The following is a 20,364-nucleotide window of genomic DNA, read 5'->3' as shown; positions in this document are numbered from 1 at the left end:
AGCGGGACCCACGGTCCTGAGCCACCCCCATCCCCACCACATCCCTTTTCCTGACGCTTTATCCCTGCGGCGAGGTGCCACGGTGCTGCCCCGCTGCCAGCCTGCTCTCCCTGCTGTTCGCTCCGAGCCTGCCGGGAGCCACCACAAACCCGGAGCAGGGAAGCACGAGGGCTTGCAGGGCAGGTTGCCTTTCCCAGCTGCTCACAGGGCTCACCAGGACCCAGCCACCAGATTTCTCCCTAACTCACAAATTTGGCTCCTTTTCTAGGAGGCCTGTTGTGCATCAGAGCCGTATCACACACACCTGCAAAGCAGGTAAAAGCCGCCAGCTGCAGGGCTCTGGTTAAGGGAATATAACTAGTGCTGGCTTATTACTACTACTGCTCTCTAAAGGTGTTTATTCAGCCCTCCCGAGTGTCCCCTCTTCCTTGGGCTGCTGACACCCGCGTCACGGGACAGAGGGGGCTCAGTCCGGGCTGGAGCTTGGGCGGGCGCGTTTCCCTGCTCCCCGCTCCCGCGCCTCGCTGGGCCCGCAGCCCTGTGCCGCCACCGCCGCCGCGTCCCGGCCAGGGCCCGGCGCAGCCGCTGGGTGTCAGCACAGCCCGAGCGCCGGAGCCCGGCGCGGGCCGCGGCGTGCGCAGGCCTGCGGGTGCCGCCGGCGGCCCGAGGAGCCCGGGCCCGGCTCCGTGCCCCGAGTGTGGCGTGGGCGCCTCGGGGCTGCGCGAGCGCTCGGTGCGTTCAAGGCCCGCGGGTGCTGCGAGGCTCCCGGGCGCGGGGGGCACCGGCGGCCCCTCTGCGGGGCGGCGTGCCGGGGCGGACGGGTGCTTCTCCCCGCAGCCGGGGGCAGGAGGGCATCTCCGGCTGCCCCGGGTCGGGGTCTGGGCGACGGCGAGGGGCCGCGACCGTGGGGTCCCCGCCCCGGGGGCTCAGCTCTGCCGTCTCCTGCCTCGTCTCACCTGGCTGTGAAACCTCTCCTCTCCGCGAGGTGCCAGGAGAGATCTAAGCACCGGGGCTCAGCCCGGCCTGGCCCCGCGAAGCTGCCGGGCTGGAGAGCAGGCGCCGGCCGGGCTGGCGGCCCCGCTCCCGTCTGCCCCCTCTCCCGGCACCGCGCGCGGAGGGATCCAGCTTCCCCGCGGCCGGGGGGAAGAGCCGCGACGGCACCCGGGGCCGCTCTGTCCGCTCGCGTTACAGCCCAGGCATTAAACAAACACCCACATGTCCGGGGTCGCTGGAGCCCAGACAGCCCCAGCCCTCGCCTGGAGCAGCGGCTGAGACCGGCGGGGTTGTGACACCCTTTGGATCTGACACCTGTCCCCGCACAGGCCCCAGGTCATCGGGATGCAGCAGACGGTGACGCCGGTCACCCCACACGCGCCCGCGTTACGGCCTTGCTCAGCCTGGGGACAGCTGAGCCCCTCGCCTGCAAGGACGGAGGCGTCTCTGGGCCTGCGGGGCCGCTCTCCCTGCCTGCTTAGTGACGGGGAGCAAAGCCGAGGGGATTTTCGGCTGCAGAGAGGCCCGGACAGGGCGGCGAGAGCAACCCAGGCACTCAAAAGAGCCAGGACAGGGAGAGCCACGACGGGTTTTTGCATTCGGTTTCCGCCGGCAGCGGGCGCAGCGAGCCGAGGGCCGAGTGGGAGCCACGGCGCGGGCCGTGCCGGGGATCGCACCGGCTGGGCCGCCCCGTCGGCTGCCGCGCTTGCCGTGCCGTTGGCCGGGCACGTCCCTTGGGCTGCGGTTTGCCGCCGCTCGGTCACGCTGCCGGGCCCGAGAGCTGCGCCGGGTGGCGCGGGAAGGGGGCAGCGGGGCCTGTGCCGGGGCTGTCGCACCGCGCCTGCCGCCCTCGCCGAGCAGAGACAGCGCCGCTCCGGCGTGCGTCCTGGGTGCCCGGCTGCCCGCAGAGCCGAGCCCTGGGGTAACGCTCAGGCGAGCAGCCGGGCAGAGCCGGCTCCGGCAGCCCCGGGCGCGGGGCAGCGAGCTCCGCCGTGCCGCGGCGTGCCCAGCCCCTGGCCCCAGCGCTGCCCCCGCGGCCGGGAGACGCTGCGGACGAGCAGCGACGTTTGCAGGAGGGCTTGCGGGTCCGGCGGGGCTTCGCTGCCCTGGCTGGTGGGACGGTCGCGGCAGGGCCTGTTTGCACGGGGCTGAGGGTTTGCGCTCGCACAGGGAGGGTTTCCGGAGGTGGGAGGCCCCGATCTGGCCCTCTCCCGCCTGTACAACGGTGCCGTGCCGGGCGCGCGGGCGCGGGGCTCCGCCGGACGGGCTGCGAGGGGCGGCACAGCCTCCTGCCGCGGGCCCCACGCACGGCCCCAGGCCGTCGACGCGCAACGGGGCGCGATGCACCGCAGCCCCCTCGTCTCGGCCCGGGCTGGGCCTCCGCGTCCCCCCGGCCCCTGCCCCTGCCCGGGGGAGCCCAGCCCTGCCGCCACCAGCCCGGCTTGCAAGCAGCTCAGGCATCTGCTGCGCTGCGCTAGCGTGCCGGGCAGAGAGGACACCGGGCTGAATCCACCTCTCACGGACACGGGGGCAAAGGCAGAGGGGATGTGGGGGTAACTGCTGCAGAAACGAGGAGGGCGAGAGAGCCGGGCTGTCACGCAGCCGCCGGCTCGGGCAGAGAGAAGGGGCAGGGCAGGCTGAACGCCTTCGTCAGCTTCTGCCTTGCTCCGGTTTGCGTTTCACTTACGAGGCAAAACCTGCAGGTGTGAGCAGAGCCCCGCGCGCCCCAGCCTCTGCCGCGGCCCGCTCCCTGCCCCGCGGCCCGGCACGCTCGCTCCCTGCCCACGCGCAGCAGCTCCCCGAGGGCCAAACAGTGGCCGCGGGCCAGCGCTCCTTCCCGCGCGGCTGACGGGTCCCGGCCCTGCCCCGGCACCGTGCCCAATGCCCCGGAGACCTGCCGCTTGCAAAACACCTGGCCGCGGCGCCCGCCTGCGCCTCGCTGCTCAGCCGCGACGGGAGCCGGCCGTGGGTCGCGGGGCCGGGGCCTGCTGCGCGGACGCAGGGGTCCCGGGAAGGGGGGGGGCTTGGCGGGCACGGCCGGGACAGCGGCGGCGCAGAGCGCTCGGGCTGCTCGCGCTGCCCCCAGGCTCGCCCGGCGCCGCGGGGCGCAGGGGCACCGCGCGCGGCCTACCCCGCTGCGCCGGGCGGCACGCGAGCAGGCTTCGCCCTGGGGATCCAGCTGGAAAACAGCTTAGCCACCGTCCCTCCTTTTGGGTACGAGGCCGAGAGCAAAGCACCCGTCCGCCGCAGACGCGCTGGGCCGCGGGCAGACGGCAGCCCAGGGCCGGTGCCTCCCGGCTGCCCCCTGCGCCCCCTCTCCGCGGGCACCGCCGGGGGCTCGCGGCCGGGCCGGGCGCCGAGCTGCTGCCCGCTGCCCTGGCGCCTGCTGCCGTCTCCCGCCGGCCGGCGCCGCGGCTCAGCCTCGCGCGCCCCGGCAGCAGCTCCGGGCCCCCGGCGAGGGCCAGCAAGGTCCGGCTCGAACCGGCAGCAAGGGCAGGATTCGGGAGGCGCGGGGGAGCCCGGCTGCCCCACGGGCCGGCGCCGGAGGCCGAGGCACCCCGACCGGGCAGCAGGCTGGGGCCGGGGCTGGCTGAAACCCCGCGGGTCCGAGAATAAAGATCCCTCCGGAGCCCGGGGGCTCTTGGCTGGAGGGGACAGGGGCTGCCCGGCGGCCGCCGCCGACCCCAGCCGTCCCCGGGAGGAGGCAGGGCGGTGGGTAAACCCCGCGGGCGTCAGCCGGGATGTCACTTCAGCTGACGCGGGCGCTTTGCGGCGGCGCTGCCGCGGCTTGCTGCCCCCATGCCCAGCGCCGGGCTGCCGTCAGCCGGGCGGCGGCGCGTTCCCACGCCGGCGCTGCAGGCGCTGCCGCGGCCCCCGCGCCGCGGCGCCCGGCTCTGCCGCACCCCGGCCGCCGCCTCTTCGCTGCCTAATAAGGAAACCGATCGCTCCCTCCCGCTTGCAAAACACCTTGGCCGGAGAGTCCTGCTGACGCAGCTCGTTCCCAGCAGCTGGCGGGAAGCGCGCGAGGCCAAAACGACCCCGGGGAGCTGTTTGCCCCCGGCCCGGCCGCGGCCGACGGCGCCGGGACGCTGCAGAGCCGATGCCGGGAGCCGCGGGGAGGGGAGGCGGGTGGCAGCCCCGGGCGCGCGCGGGGCAGCCCGAGCCGCGGCACCGCACCGCGCGGTGCATGCCCGCCGCGCCGGCCGGGCTGCAGCCGGCCACGGCCCTGGTTGTAGGCACAGGTCACCGAGGTGGCACCGAGGTGCGCCGGGCGCAGGCCGGCTGCGGTCAAGGCTCGTGTTTCTGCCGCCGCTTTCGCCGGCGCTCGATGCGGGAGGCTGCCGCGTGCGCCGCACGGGGCCTGCAGCAGCGCGGCCGGGCCCCACGTCCCCACGTCCCCACGATGGCAGCCCATCGCCGGGGCCCCAGCGGAGGGAGCGGGACAGGAAAGGCGGCGGTGGCGGCTGCGGGTCCGTCGTGCCGGCGGCTCCGGCGAGGGCCGTGCGGCGAGGCCGGCTCCGTCACCCCGCTCCCGCCGTCTCCGTGCGCGGCGGGCAGGGAAAGCCCCGGGGACAGGAGCAACTCGAGTCCTTCCCCAGCAGGGCCAGAGCGGGTCCCAAGGGCTTTGGTGGGTAGTAACAGCAATAATAATAACAATAATCCGCTGTCGGTGGTGTGGGGAACATCGGCTCGGGGCTGTTTCTGGGCGGACAGAAGCGCCGTGGGCTGAAACGGCCCCTCGGCCCTGGAGGGAAGGGTCTGAGGAGGCACCGGGGCGCCGGGGAAGGGGCCTGGGCCGAGCCCCGGCCCGGCGGGCGCTCGGGGAGCCGTCCCCAGCCGAAGCGGGGCAGGGGCCGCCGGCCCAGCTCAGCCCCCCCGCCTCCGTCGGGGCTCCGAGCGGGGATGGGGCGACGGCAGCCCACGCTGCCCCCGGCCCCCCGCCGCCCCTCGCAGCTGCCAAGTTACTTCTCAGGAGCTGGGTGATGGTGAAAGCAGTTTCCCAGGCGCGGCCGGGAGGAATGCAGCTCCTCTGAAGCCCTCGTCTGCCCTGTCATTACCGGCGGGCAAGTTTCGGCTGGGGGAGCGGAGGCCGCCCCGGCCCCAGGCGTGGGAGCGAGCGGGGATGACGGAGAGCGGAGAGGAGCGGCCGCGCAGCGTGCGTGTCCTCTCCTGCCCGGGAACGCGCTGGGGCTGACTCAGCGGGGCGCGGGGGCGGCGCGGCAGCACCCGCGGCGGCTGGGAGCGCCCGGCTGGCCCCGCTGGCACTGGGGGCCGCCAGAGCCTCAGCGTCCCGTGGGCCGGCTGAGCAGCCCCCGGCTGCCCTCACCCAGGGCGCCGAGCCTCCTCCGGGCCGGAGCACCCGGGTCTCCCCAGCCCCAGGAGCGAGGCGCCTCCCGGGCCCGGGACCGTCTCGCTCCGGCTCGGCGGTGCACGCGCTGGCAGGGCTGCAGCCTGGCCTGGCCCCTTCCCTCGGAGGGCCCTTGCCCTGAGCAGCTCCGCCAGCGCCCGCGTTTGCCTCCCGGCACGTTGCCACCTCGGCCCGTGGGCCTATTTCTGACAGCTGGTTGCCGGCAGAGGCCGAAGCGCCTCGGCCGTGGGGAGCGGGGCCCTGCGGGGCGCCCGGGGCCGAGGGTCCGACCCGCCGCCGGAGGGGCTGGTGCAGCCATGGGCCGGGAGCGCAGCGGTGCGCGGGGCTGGGGCTCGGCGGGAGGGCGCCGAGGGCGTCCCCAGACGGGAATCGCTCGGGAAGGAGCCCGGTGCCGCTCGCGCACCGCTCGGCCGGGCCTCTGCGCGCTCCCGCCGCGCCACGCGGCGGTGGGTGCCCCGCAGCCTGCGCGCGCGGCCGGCGGCAGAGCAGGGGCAGCCACCGCAGAAGCCCCGCGGCCGCGCCGAGGGCAGAGCCCGGCTGCCACAGGGAATGCTTCCCTGCGAGCCTCGCGGCGCAGCGAGTGGTGCCATCTGTAGCAACGAGCCAGTACTGCGTACGGACCCGCGTGCACATCCCTGCACACACGTGTGCACGCGCTCACACTCGTGTGCCTGCTCACCCCCCCCCCACCCTTCTCCACCAGAGAGGGCCAGCTCTGCCCGTGGGGAGGGCTCCGCTCTGCCGGCGCGGCGCCAGCCCCAGCAACATCACCGCTCTACTCGGAGGCCCGGCTTCCCTCCGCTGGCACCCGGCGAGGTGCCGCCGGCGCTGGGAGCAGGAGGAGGCGCTGCCTGCCCGGCCGTGGGGCTGCCGCACGCAGCGCGAGGGGCAGGAGGCCACCCACCACCCTCGCACCCTGCTGGGGACCGCGGCGTCCCGCCGGAGGCGTCAGCACCGAGAGGCGCAGGCGGCCCCGACGCGATGCACGAAGCCTCGCCGGCGCCGCCGTCCCTGCCCTGCATCTCCGTGGGGTGCTGGCAGCAGGCCCCCGCGCCCAGCGCGCCCGCGACCCCGCGGGGGCCCTTTGCAGGAAACGGTGCCAGCGGGCTGCGCGCCCCGCGCACCCCTGCCCGCCCCGCGCACCCCGCGGCCGCCCTCCTGCCGCCGCCGGGCCCTGCGCGCTGCTGGCGCCGCCCGCGCTGCCCTGCCGCGCCCCGTTCCGCCAGCGGAGGGCGCCCTCGCGCAGCGTTTGCAACGCTCCGGCAGCGTCCGCCGCGCGCCCCAACGCCCCCCGGACGCCGGCGCGCGCTCCCGCGCCCCCGAACGGCCCCCCACGCGCCCCCCACGCCCCCGCGCGCTCCCGCGCCCCCCAACGCCCCCACGTGCCCCTAACGCCCCCGCGCGTTCCCGCGGCCCCCAACGCCCCCGCGCGTTCCCGCGGCCCCCAACGCCCCCGCGCGCCCCTAATGCCCCCGCGCGTTCCCGCGGCCCCCAACGCCCCCGCGCGCCCCTAATGCCCCCGCGCATTCCCGCGCCCCCCAACGCCCCCGCGCGCCCCTAACGCCCCCGCGCATTCCCGCGCCCCCCAGCCCCCCCACGTGCCCCTAATGCCCCCGCGCGTTCCCGCGGCCCCCAACGCCCCCGCACGTTCCCGCGGCCCCCAACGCCCCCGCGCGCCCCCAACGCCCCCGCACGTTCCCGCGGCCCCCAACGCCCCCGCGCGCCCCTAATGCCCCCGCGCGTTCCCGCGGCCCCCAACGCCCCCGCGCGCCCCTAACGCCCCCGCGCATTCCCGTGCCCCCCAGCCCCCCCACGTGCCCCTAATGCCCCCGCGCACTCCCGCGCCCCCCAACGCCCCCGCGCGTTCCCGCGGCCCCCAACGCCCCCGCGCGCCCCTAATGTCCCCACGCATTCCCGCGGCCCCCAACGTCCCTGCACACCCCTAATGCCCCCACGCATTCCCGCGCCCCCCAGCCCCCCCACGTGCCCCTAATGCCCCCGCACGTTCCCGCGGCCCCCAACGCCCCCGCGCGCCCCTAATGCCCCCGCGCATTCCCGTGCCCCCCAGCCCCCCCACGTGCCCCTAATGCCCCCGCGCGTTCCCATGCCCCGAACGCCCCCGCACATTCCCCCACCCCTGCGCGCCCCAGACGCCTGCTTTCGTGCCGCCCCAGCAGCCCCCGCCCCTCTCCGGTGCCGGGGTGCGGGGTGGGGGCTGCTCTCGGGGGCAGGTGGGAAGCAGCAAGGCTACGGCGAGGCGCCGGGGCCCGGCGGCAGGTTTGGCCTGGTGCCGCGCAGGCGGGCGCCGTGGCAGAGGGTGCGGGGCAGCGGCCGCGTCCCCGCCGGCTCCCGGCACGAGCTCCGCGCGTCCCCATGCCATGCGAGCAGGGCCGCGCGCCGGCTGGAGCCCAGCGCCACCGCGGCCGCCGGGGCTGCCGGCCCGGGACGGGCTGGGGCTGGCGGCCCGGGGCGCGGGGCGCGCGCTCAGCGGCAGCATCGCCGCGCGGAGCCCGTCTTCGGCCTTCCTGCCCGCTCAGTCCGTCCCCGTGCGGCCTCCTTCGGCCAGGGCAGCCGCCGTCTCTTCTCCGGAGACCCCGGCGGGTTTCCTCCCCCCAGCACAGCCCCTCCAACTCACTCGTGTTTCCTCCTCCTTTGAAAGGCCGACGAGGGCCCTGAGGAGAACCCGCTCCCGAGGGCGAGCAGGGGCTGCGGGACAGTGCCCGCTCCACGTGCCACCGGGCAGCTCGCTCACGGGAAGGGACGGGGCAGAGCTCGCCCGTGCGCCAGCCCCAGCCCGCTGCCGGCAGCCGCCCCTCGGGCGCTGACGTGCATCACGCCGCTTCGGCAGAGCTGAGATACCACCCGCAGCTCTCCCGACACGGGGAAAAGCCAAGCAGCAGGGCCCAACAAGAGCAGCCAGAGGAGACCACGGGGGGAGGACTGTGGGCTGCTTTCCCAGGACCTGCAACCCTCCGGCCCGGCTGCGACGGCGGAGTTTGCGGGCTCCTGCACCCTTCAGCCCCCACGCCGCGCGGCGAGGAAGGAAGGAAGCAGCCTGGCTCCCGGACTGCTCGTCCCCAGCGGACGGCGCTGCCCCTGTGGCGCCGAGGCCCGCCGGCAGCGGAGACCGTCACCGACCGGACCGCGGGCAGCCACTCGCTGCCCGTCCCCCGCACAGACCCTGCCTAGCTGGCCCCTTGTCTACACGACACGGTGCAACGAAACAGGAATGGAGTTGTATCACAAGCACGTGCTCTTCCCTGCGCTGACCGGCTTGAACACGGTTATCTGGGTTAAAAAAAAAAAAAAAAGACAGAAAAGAGAGCTGACTCCAGAGATGAATCTCATGATTACTGTTGCCTATCAGGGGGATCAGCTGCGCCCCAGGCGAGAGCGCGGAGCCGCGCAGCGCGTGCCAAGCCCGGGCAGGTAACTGCCTCCCGCCAGCCACCCAGCTGCCAGCCCGGCTTTGTTCTCCTTTCTCAACTCATGTGCAGAAAATCATTAGCGCTCCAAGGCGGAGCTGCGCGCTTCAGCCCGGAGCGCTGCGGGGCAGGCGGGGGGCGAGCAGGGAGCGGGAGCGTCGCCCGCCGCTGGGCGCGGGCCGGCGGTCTCGCGGGGGGCAGCCCGGCCGGGGGCTTACGGCTGGGAACCTCTCGGGAGGCACCGGCCGTTTCAGTCTTGTTAAAGTCTTCATAAAACCGCGTGCCAAGAGCGGATCATCGAGCAGCCAAGTAGCTACGACCATGTGGGACAACGCGGCCCCGGGCCACGGCCGGGCAGGGGGCTCGCGCGCGGCTCGGGGCGCCAGCAGGGCAGCTCGGGACGGGAACAGAACAGGCCTCAGACGCTACCCGTGGCCAGAAGGATGCTCTGAGCAGATGATTCTTTCGTCTCCTGTTAAGAGGTTTCTCTGGGCTGCTCTCAGCAGAGCCGAGGAGCTGGGAGCCCGGCCGATCCCCCTGGGAACCCCGATCCCCCTGGGAACGCGCCATGCCGAACCGCCCCCCAAGGTGGCCAAGCTCGGAGCCGGGCGGGAGCGCTCGCCCCCGGGGAGAGCGCTAGGACGGCACAGCGCACGGGGCTGCGTTCCCATTGCTTCCCCGTACCGCCCCGGCGAAGTGGAAGGGCACCAAAGCCCGTGGAGGTGTCGCGGGGGGCTGCTGCAGTCCCTGTCTCTAAAAACACGTTGAGCACATCCACCCTCTCGGGTCCTTTGGCCTAACTGGTCCCACCTCAGAGCAGGGAGAAAAACAAGGCAGACGGGAGCTAAAGGTCCCTGACAGCCCTGCCCTTCCCGGAGCGCGGGCGTCTCTGCCTCACCCCTCCGCCAGCATCACCACTGTCCCCAAGCGGGTGCCTGTGCACAGCTCGCAGGCCTGGCCTGCAGGCGCTGTAGGTGCAGCGGGTGTGGGCTGAGGAATGAAAGCAGGAGCCGCTGCTTGTTACCTAAGGGCGGCATGGGAAAGTGTATGTGCATGGGAAAGAGCCTGGCTGCTCTGCCGGGCTCAGCGGCGGCGAGAGGAACAAACAGACAGGGTGTGATCATCTTTCCACACTAACAAAATGAGAGATTAGGAAATTCAAGAGCTGCTTGTTATTTGGAAAACAAACACTGAAAAAAAATAACGTGGGAAACTCCAAAGGTTGGAACTTGCTGTAGAGATACAGCTAAATACATTCATGATAGCTTGGCAGTTTGGCTCTGCTCAGACACAAAGGAGATTCTTTTGTCTTGGGTAAAACAAGCACTGATTTGTCCGGCTGTGTTTTGTTCCCCAGCCTGAGCGGCTGTGTGGTCGTTCCCCTGCTTTGCGTGGCTCACCCCTTCAATCAGGGGATGCCCATCTTCGACTGAAGAGTACAAGCCACGACGTTAACTGGAGAGCCCTTTCGGGGTAAGAGGAGCAGAACTGCTCACAGCGCTGGGCTCACGGCAATGGGCTCCTCGTCCCCGGGCAGGTGTGGAGGGGCTGAGCAGGTCCTTGGCGAGAAGGCTGGTTGCGATCACCAGTGATTGAGTGTCTTTACTGCTAAAAGACAGCAGCAGAAACGCAGTGCTGAGAGCGCCTTTGGTTCGGTGAGCTGACCGTACGTTGGGCGGTCGCAGCACCGGGGTGGCTGCGAGGGTGAAGGACCTGCAGCAGAAGCTGGGGAAAGAGCTTGAATGATCTGTTGAACGACTGGCCAGCACCAGACAGGTCTTGGATCACTGGAGCAGAGCAGAGAGAACCCTACAACCGTGCACTCACCATCCTCGGCTGAGGCTACGCCAACAGATGAGTAACAGCATGCGAACTGGCTGCGTTCGCAGCACTGATTCACTGGGAGTCATTCCCGTCTGGGGACCTCCTCGGCACTGAAACGGGCAGAGCGGGGCTCAAACAAAGGAAAGAGGGAGTGGGGAGCAGATCGTGGTTAAGAAAGCTTCTCACCGGTGGAGGTGGCTTGTGAAACGTCAGACGGAGCAGGGTCAGCACCTTGCTGCAGCCTGGTGCTCTGCAAACAGCTGGGGGCACCAGCCAAGATGAGTATCACCCTCTTCCTCGATAAGAAAAAGGGGCTCTCGACGTGGGCCTGTCGAGAGCCTCCAGGCCCACGTGGCATTGACACAGGACTCTCTTTAAGCTGCTGATGGAGGCTGTCTGCCTGCAGGGTCCTAAAGGCAGGGCAAAGCCTGGCTTTGCCATTTGCAGAACCCACTGTGGAGGGGGAAAAGGACTATGCAGAGATTACTCACCCTTGGACTCCCCTCGAGTCAGCCCTCTGCCCCGCTGGCTCCGTTACTGCCTTGGGCCGTCCTACAGCTAAAAGGGACGAGGCTGGTGGTGGTCCCTCTCCTCCTCCATGCTCCGTCAGCATAGCTGGCTGTAGGGCAGCAAACAGGGAGGCCTCGAGCAAGCACCGTCCCCGTCCAGCTCGGGGCTTCGCCCGCCGGCTGGGGGCTGGGGCCCTGAGCCTGCCCCAGGCGAGTTTCCATTGCACGCACACCACAAAGTTTCCTTTCATGGTAACAAATCTAGGAACGCTTTTTTCCAGGTAATGTGTGGGGGCTGCCAGGACATGTCCTAGCAGACGGTAAACAATTAGCAGCCGAGATAGAAACAAAGGCAACATATTTCACTCCACTCCTTGATCTGCTTATTACCCATCCTGGTGGTATTCATACTCACAGAGCAAACCTGTCAGCAAGGGTAAAGCCTTGCCTACCATTCCTTGACAAGCAGGAAACATCCTTCTCATGGTTGTGTCCTTTAGCTGGTTTCTGCTGAGCTGTAAATTGCTGGGAAATGCACTCAAGAGAAGCTGGCCCACAGGGGAAACCCAATGACTCCTAATTAGCTTTTATTCATTAGATTAAAAGCACAATTAGGGTTATTGTTTGAGGTCAATGTAACACACTGAAGCTGGCCTTTTCACAGCAACCCTCACCACGCTGGGTTATTGTGTGGACTGCTTGTCCACTTCTGCCATATAATTTAACTTTCCTTCATATGCAAACTGGAGGAGTTGGGTTCTGTATTTTTCCCCTGCAGCATACCTGAGCAGAGATAGCATCTACCACATGCTTCTTGCTGGAACAGACTCAGATACCATCTCCTGAACATTATGATGCTTTTTTATCTCAATGGAATTTATTGCGAGTGAGCTTTTAAAGAGAGCCTGGGAGACTGAATTCTTCTGCTAACTTATACAACAGCTAAAGTGGTGCAGACTCCTCTGACACGATTCCACCCGTACAAATATGCCCCGTCGTCAGAGAGCTGGTACAAGTGCAAGGGGAACACTGTGCCAAGGGCTTCTCCCCTAAGAGTGGGACCAGCTCTGGGGGTGCCGTTTTAGGAGCTTAGCCAGAGGTCAGGGCAGCAGCTGACTGGCAAGGACATTGACCAGCAAAGATCAGAAAAACCTGATCTTCCAGGACAATCTCCCATTCCAGATCTCTTCTTAAGCTCCTCGGTGCCAGCTGTAAGAAAGGAGCTTAAACACCGGCTCAGATCATGATCACACAGAAAAGAGGAGCCGTAAATTCAAGTATTTCCTGCCTGTGGGGCTGTGGCAGGGCTTTGCCTGGTTTTATGGCAGTTGAAACCTTCAGGCTGACTAGTAACTTGGGCTAAAACGTGGGAGTGACCTGAGCATGGGGACAGGATCCACAGCACTGTCTTTGGCCCATGTGAGGAGCTCATGGCCAACGTGGGAAACGCCTTGGGGAACACGGTTCTTGCTAGAAGTCTTAACATGAACAAAGGGAGCACATTTGGAAGGACTCAGAGCAGGAGTGGCCAAGGAATGGCTGCTGAGCATGGCTCCCACACGAGGCTATCCCAGGGGGGCTGTTGGGTAATCCCGGATCCCCAGCTCTGGAGGGAAGCGGGCCAGCTGGGAATGCTGAAGTTATTAGCATTGCCAGGTTGCCCCAGGACCAAGCTGCAAACTGAGCACAGTCATGTGCAGGCTCTGCGGAGACACTGCCATTTGCCATCCACAGGTTGGTTGCTCCCAGGTGCCCTCCTTTCCTCCAACTCTCTGAGGGACGTGGAACGTGTACGTCTTGGCCATAGGTAGATTGTGGGATGCAGCTCAGAGAGTCAAAAAATCAGTATCTGAAGCAAATCAACTCTGATGCAGTGCTGCCCAGACACTAGAGCCCTCAACTAAGGAGATCAGGCTGCTGTTTCTGACTAAGCTAGTTCCCAGATGGTCACCTGGAAAAGTCATACCACCTCTCCTACAACCTGCTAAAGAAAGACAATGTGAGTCTCTGTTAAGTCCTTGAGATCTAGCAGCGTGGTAGATAAAGGGTTGTTATTATTATGTCCTTGAGGGGATAGATGAAAGAAAGGAGGCATCATGAATTACCAAGGGTGAGGCTCTCAGAACATTTTAGTAACTAGAAAATCACTTAAGTACATTAGAATGTGGAAACAGCCAGAGGGGCCACGGGAAGGAAGGAGATCACCATAGGAGAGAAATTACAAAAGGGTTCCTAATCCCTACTATTCTCTTTTGCTACCTCACAGGCATCTCTGCTAAAAGAAAAAGGAATTTCTCTTATCCATGAGTGACACCTCTGGGGCTGGCAGGCCAGTGGGTTGGGTGTGCCATTTTCCACTGTACACTGCAAGAATGGTGCCATCTCAGTGAAAGGCTTTTTTTTTCCCCCAGAAAAAAATGAAGCAGTGCAGCATCTCCTTTCCTGGTTCTTTGCTGCTTTTTCACGCCAATACCTGTCCAGCTCCATTGCTATAATCACTACACTCAATCCCTTAATAACACGATACAGGTGTGGCTATCTGGATGACTGCATTGCATCATCCTTGTACATCTCTTCTGGGTTGTCCTCTTTCAAACTCTCCATTTCCCACCTGCTCTTGGTGTTCTTGCTTCTCACTGCAGGGAGTATTGCACTTTGCCCACCGGGTCTTTTGATACGGTCACTGTTGGCCTTGCTGAGTTACATAAGCATTACTGCCCTGCAGCTGCAAATTTGTAGGAAAGAACACATCTACATACAGACATAAACACAAAGAAGTGTTCAGCATATTCTTCCCAACAGAAACTGCACACAAGGTATCCGGCAGCAGATGTCTAATGCAGTTTCAGTTCCTTACACTTGGTTCAGTCTATCAAAGCATTAAAATGTGCCTGCAATGAGATAGCAGGAATTGCGGCACAAAGGTTTTTAGCCTCTACAAACCTTTTAGAAGTCACATGTTGCTTTCCTGGAGTCTGTGGAATGTAATGTAGCAAAGCAAGCATTTCAGTAACTTTAAATTCATTATACAGGGGCCATTACAAAATATTAAGCTTCTACAATATAAATGGGTTGAATAAACACTGTTGTAGGGACTTTCTAACTCCTCCAGAGATTCACCCAACCAATACGTAAGCAGAAATTACCTGAGTTTCTTCTCTTTTGAACTACAGGATTTCTGCCAAATACATTATGCTACACAAATACTGCCAGGTTTGTGCTTGTCCTGGGATAGAGGACCTGACCGGAAAACTTCCAGCTGCCTTTGGATCAGCCCTATATAAAGATTATGGATGCATAGAGCTCTTAGGGAGCTTTCATTGGCTTTACACTCTTTATAAAAAACAAATAAATAGATCTGTAGGTTTTTAATGATATAAGACACTCGCAGGCGACTCAGCATGTCACAGTGGATTCACTTGCGCTACTTCACGGAGAAGCGGCTAGGCAGAGATGGAGCCAGCACCTCCGTGTTGCAGGTGTAACAGTATAATGCTAAAATGTAGCCCTGAGCAACAAGCCTTCAGTTCTGAATCACACCTGAATGCTGGGAACCAAAGGGAAGATGCAGACCCAGTGAGCTGAAGTGTTTTTAGTGGGATGTGACAAAAGACACGAAAACACAAAGAGAAAAATGATGACTCTGGAATTTGGCTGAGACTGTCAGAGGTGATGAAAAGCACAGGCAACGCCTCCTCTCTGGGCTATAAAGGGCTCCGAGCCAGGGGAAGTTAGCGCTCACGATCTCCCCTGCTGCACCGGGGTGTCTCTCTCAAGCTCAGCAGTCTCTGCCGTCCTTCGCCATGGCCACCACTGTCAGGCAATACTCCTCCTCCACGTCCCTCAAGGGATTCGGCGGCTTAGGTGGAGGCTCCAGCAGGCTGTCCTCCGTGCATGTTGGTGGAGGAGGGTACAGAGCCCCCAGCGTCAGCGGAAGGACCAGTAGCTACTCGGTCTCTTCTCGCACTGTCTCGGGGCTTGGAAGTGCCCTGGGCGGGGGCTACGGGGGCAGCTACTGCAGCAGCGTAGGAGGGGGCCTTGGCAGTGGCTTTGGGGGTGGCTATGGGGGCAGCTTCGGCAGTGGCTTTGGGGGAGGCTTTGGGGGCGGCTTTGGAGGCGTCTTTGGAGGCGGCGAAGGCATTCTGCAAGCTGGAGAAAAGGAGACGATGCAGAACCTCAACGACCGCCTGGCTGCCTACCTGGACAAAGTGCGTGCCCTGGAGGAGGCCAACACTGACCTGGAGGTTAAGATCAGGGAATGGTACAAGAAGCAGGCACCTGGTCCAGACCGTGACTACAGCCCCTACTACAAGACTATCGAGGAGCTGAGGAGCAAGGTAGGATGCTGTGACTAACACAGAGGGATGTCTAGTCTTTATTAGAGAGGAAGCAAAACTACTGACTGCTACCTCTATAATTAGCAGGTACTAACTATGTGGTAAAAAACTGAGATACCTATGCAGACTGCTAGGCTGGAAATTCAGGGATTTGTCAATGTCAGTTTTTGACTACACTCTTCTAGATAGGACAAATGACAGTTTTCACTGCATGAAGCAGATGTAAAAGGATATAATGCAAATATTAAGAGTTAGAGATGTCTGCATTGATAATGCATATTTTTCTGAGATTTTATCTAAAAAGAATACACAGGAAAAATTTTAAGTGTGCATAGACTGTGAAATATTGATGGGATATTTGTACATATTCAGTCAAAGAATTTGCAAACTGCTGTCACTTATTTTAGCTCCTCAGTACTATTCTAATTGAGATGGTTAAAGAGGAAAAGATGGAACTGACCGGTAGTGACATCTTAGCCTCCTTTCAGCAGTCACTAGCACCCGGCCAAACTTGCTCCGTAGCCACAAACCCAGGCAGCTCTGAGAGCTTTCTCTTTGTTGTGATTTCACTCCTACTGTCCCATCTTGGAGGAAATACTCAAGAGTTAACTTTGTTCTTCTCTGCTACTTCTCACCTATAAATTGCATCTAGTAAACAGGAAGGAGGCCTCTGTACAGCCCGAGTTGCAGGACTCCTTGCAAGGGATGCAGGGAAACCATTTTCCCTCTCATTGGCACTCAAAATCTCAATTTTGATAACTGATGTCCTCCCAAACCCTGACGTGAACCTTTTCTCAGTTTGGATTATTTTCTCCTATCTTTGCAATATAAACACCAGAAGTCTTAGGCATCTGTTCATTCCAGTTTGCTCCATTCCTGCAGTTAGCAAATCAAATCCATCCAAGAACAAACGGGCGTAACGACTGCCAAGCAAGTGCACCCTGCTGGTCCATCTGTCCTGCCAGAAGAATTGCACTGTGCGGTGGATGGGCGAGCGGGTGATTCTTTCTTGACCCCTGCAAAATCAGTCCATGCCCTGAAGCAGGAGAACAAATGCTAACATCAGATCTCACGCATCTTACGTGACTTCATGCTGCCTCTGAAACACGTACTGATGGATTGTTGGAAAGGGCGGTCACAGAGTAATCAGATACTTCCTGCAGTCTATCTCAGCTGTGTCTTGCTCCTCCTTGTCATGATTCAATATATACTTCTGTTAAGGAAGCCCCAAGCTTCACCAAAACTATTCCTGTCCTTACAGTCTCACTTCTGTTAAGATCCCTTGGTCAATCAGGAGGAGTTTCTGACGTTCATCTTTTGCTTGCACTTTACTGTCCACCCTCCAGGTCCTGGTGGCCACAGTCGACAACGCCAACCTCCTCCTGCAGATTGACAATGCTAGACTGACAGCTGATGACTTCAGGACCAAGTAAGGCGCCTTTCCTGGAAAAAGGGAACAGAGTCTGCGGAGACTTTTAATGAAATCAGGGGAAAAACATCCTAAACCCAAGAAAGCCACTTGGAAAAAAAAAGCTTTCAGATTAAGTGTAATCTCCCAAGCAGTTTGTGATGTAAATCTTAGAGGAGCTTGAAGATTGTTTCTGTCAAACCCTTTACTATTTTATTTCCACTGCTTGTTATCCTAAGGTATGAGCCCGCTTGTCCAGAGAGCTTGCACCATGCCTCTGCTACGCATTTCACGTGTGTGTGTGTATAGCTCCACAAAGCCCAGATCCAGTAACAAGGCCCAGTAGCATCAGGGGCAAGGTCTTCCTCAAATGAACATGTTTTATCAGTTGTTCCACTGCATTCACTAGCTCCTGCCATCAGTGGGTTGTGGGTGCACCATCAGTGTTATACAGTACTGACCCAACGATGGCAGCAGGGAGGAGCAAGTGACCAACAAACTGAGCTGCCTGACCTTGGTTAGGCGAGATCTTGGTGTCTTTCTTGACTGTTGTTGTGTTCCCAGGTTTGAGACAGAGCAGGCTCTGCGCCTGAGCGTGGAGGCCGACATCAACGGCCTGCGCAGAGTCCTGGACGAGCTGACTCTGGCCAGAGCTGACCTGGAGATGCAGATCGAGAACCTGAAGGAGGAGCTGACCTACCTCAAGAAGAACCACGAGGAGGTGAGCAGAGCCAGGAACAAAAGAGGCTGTACAAACCGCAGCCTGGGCCCAGAATAATGAGGTTGGGTCCAATCTTTAGGGCTACTCTGAGTCTTGAATTGCTGGGAGCGAAGATGAGAACTGCTAGTAAGGAAGTAGTGAATGATCTGGGTAACAGTGCATCCTCCTGGGATTCTGTGTTCACCACTTGTTATTTCAGTAATCTCCACTGTAGCTGTTAGAGATGTACTAACAATCCTAGCTGCTTCAGGCCTATAGGATCTCCCTCCCGGGAAATGAAGCCACCTACAAGCTCTGATTTATTCTCTGTAGAAAGCCAAAGTTAACTCCAGTGGAGATTTCTTAAGACAGAATTTGTATTACTCTACTTGTGATAGTGGGGCAAAGGCCCCAGTTTGGTTCCTGTTGCTAGCTCCCCAGAAATACATGCAGAAAAGTTGCTATATTTCCCAAAGACATTGTTGGATTGCACGGGGATATAACGTGTCTCTTGCACCAGGAAATGAATGCCCTGCGTGGGCAGGTGGGTGGAGAGATCAGCGTGGAGATGGATGCTGCTCCTGGAATCGACCTCACCAAGATCCTGGCTGAGATGAGAGAGCAGTACGAGACCTTGGCCGAGAAGAACCGCAGGGATGCCGAGCAGTGGTTCTTCAGCAAGGTGAGCTCGCTCGCCGGCCGCGGAGCAGGCCGTGCTGGGACCAACGCTTTGCCTGCTTGCCTCTCCTCTAACGGTACGCTTTTGCCTTGCTGCAGACGGAAGAGCTGAACCGGGAGGTGGCCATCAACACGGAGCAGCTTCAGAGCGGCAAGACGGAGATCACGGAACTGCGACGCACCATCCAGAGCCTGGAGATAGACCTGCAGTCCCAGCTCAGCATGGTACAAGCGCGGGAGTGTGGGCAAGGGGAGACATGGGTGGCCCCCTCCCTCCCGCGCTCCGGCCCTCTCTGAGCTCGTACCTCTCCTCCGCACACAGAAAGCGGCCCTGGAAGGCACCCTGGCTGACACAGAAGCTCGCTATGGCACCCAGCTGGCCCAGCTCCAAGGCCTCATCACCAGCGTGGAGGAGCAGCTGGCCGAGCTGCGGTGCGACATGGAGCGCCAGAACCACGACTACAGTATCCTGCTGGACGTCAAGACCCGCCTGGAGCAGGAGATCGCCACGTACCGCCGCCTCCTGGAGGGCGAGGACGCCCAGTACGTACAGGGGCTTGGCTTCAGACACCAGGGTGGGCAGCAGACGGGTAATAGCGATGGAAAGAAATGCTGAACAACCTCTGTTCCCTGGAGGACCCTTTGAGCCATGTTCTTGGACGAGTTATTGGTTAGAGTCATGGAGATGTCAGTTTACTGCTCTTCCTGACCCACGGCATACAACAGGGTCTCCCCCTGTTGCTCCTGCTAGTCTAGTTCGGCCCAATGAGTAGCCCAGCACTGCAGCTTCCAACAACCGAGGATCCTCTTGCCATCCCTCCAGTATCTGTGTAATCCTGGGAAAGGAGCAGATACCATTAATGCTCACTGCAGCTGGGATGTGTGCCGCCTTTGTCACGAATGCGTCTGAATCCTGTTTGTATACGTGTATGTTAATATTTTTCTTCCTTTAAATCTTGACACTAGGTAGTTTCAGGAAAGTATTTTAATCATATCCTGGTATTATAAGCAAGGAGGAGGCCTTAAATAATAATTCCTTCTTAGAAACCACTCACTTTTTTGCCCTTTCTGACCATTCTTTCATTTTTTTCCCCTCGTAGCATGTCTTCCCATTATGCCTCACAGTCTGTGAGAGAAGGTAAGAACGTGTCTTGGCTGAAGCACTAATCACACACAGCTTTGTCACATCCTTAGCCACCTTATCACAGATTCTTATTAAGTAATTCACTAAAATTACTGTTCTATCACATGTTCACAATGTGAATCAACAGAAATTATTCTTCTGATATACCAAAGCATGTTTCAGAAGATTACCTGGGCAGACTGCAATGATAATAAAGCATTTAGGTGCAGAAATTCTGTAGTTACACTGGTTTTCTAAGGCAGTTGTTCATAACAAATCCACACCAGTGAAACATCATTAAGGCACTTTCTCCTCCTTTCTCTGTAAATAATGGTTCTTTCTTTCTCCACTATAGCACCTGTAACTACGCGTCAAATCCGCACAATTGTTGAGGAAGTCCAGGATGGGAAGGTGATTTCTTCCCGTGAGCAGATACACCAGTCCCCCCGTTAAGATTGCTGCACGGTTTGGACATAGGCCAAACCTCTCATAGCAAAGCAAAAGAAGATTCCAGCTTATGCACTCTGGATATGTAAACCATGAAAAGCATCTTCCTCCTCTTTTCATCATGCCACTGCTTCCCTCAAGCAACCTAAGCACTGCGCTGTGCTCAGAAATCAAATAAAGCTTTTCTTCACATTCTTGCAAACTAGAGTCTTGTCTTGTATCTCTGAAGAGCTGAGCCGGCCCACTTGTGGAGCAGGACAAAGCTGTTCCCTGAAAGCAGTTACATTCCAGATCTTTGGCACTCAGGGGCCAGCACAACTACACCTCCTCTAACACCTAGAACCAGCTGATTCGGTGAAGACATCCAGTGCGGATGGAGGCTACAAAAGAAAGTGATTATAGGGTCTCAGGAGCTGAAACATGTGAGAGAGTCTTCATATTTCATTTCAGATTTGGGGACTGGGAATCGAGGCACAGCGGTTCTTCCCAGGCTGCAATGTACAGCAGCAGTAGCTCTGAAGCTTTTAACTCAGTGAGTTCAAGCAAATAAG

At 61.6% G+C, this 20,364-nt stretch overlaps 1 protein-coding gene across 2 annotated transcripts; it reads left to right on the top strand.

Annotated features, from left to right (window-relative positions):
• Positions 1-14,648: 14,648 nt before the first annotated feature.
• On the top strand, positions 14,649-20,016 carry LOC104152450 (keratin, type I cytoskeletal 14). 2 transcript variants are annotated; one of them, XM_009687775.2, is made up of 8 exons: positions 14,649-15,457; positions 16,804-16,886; positions 17,430-17,586; positions 18,086-18,247; positions 18,343-18,468; positions 18,566-18,786; positions 19,344-19,381; positions 19,722-20,016. In XM_009687775.2, exons 1-8 carry the CDS (start codon positions 14,924-14,926, stop codon positions 19,817-19,819), a joined length of 1,419 nt encoding a protein of 472 aa, XP_009686070.2. In that variant the 5' UTR covers positions 14,649-14,923; the 3' UTR covers positions 19,820-20,016. The 2 variants fall into 2 exon arrangements, with proteins under 2 accessions (XP_009686070.2, XP_068775335.1); XM_068919234.1 differs by lacking the exon at positions 19,344-19,381 and having other exon boundaries at positions 14,743-15,457.
• Positions 20,017-20,364: the final 348 nt, after the last annotated feature.

The sequence above is a fragment of the Struthio camelus genome, chromosome 25 (assembly GCF_040807025.1).
Source record: "Struthio camelus isolate bStrCam1 chromosome 25, bStrCam1.hap1, whole genome shotgun sequence".
In the NCBI taxonomy this organism is placed as follows: Eukaryota; Metazoa; Chordata; class Aves; order Struthioniformes; family Struthionidae; genus Struthio; species Struthio camelus.
Note: the sequence above shows the minus strand (reverse complement) of the source record. Positions and strands in the feature narration are given on the sequence as shown.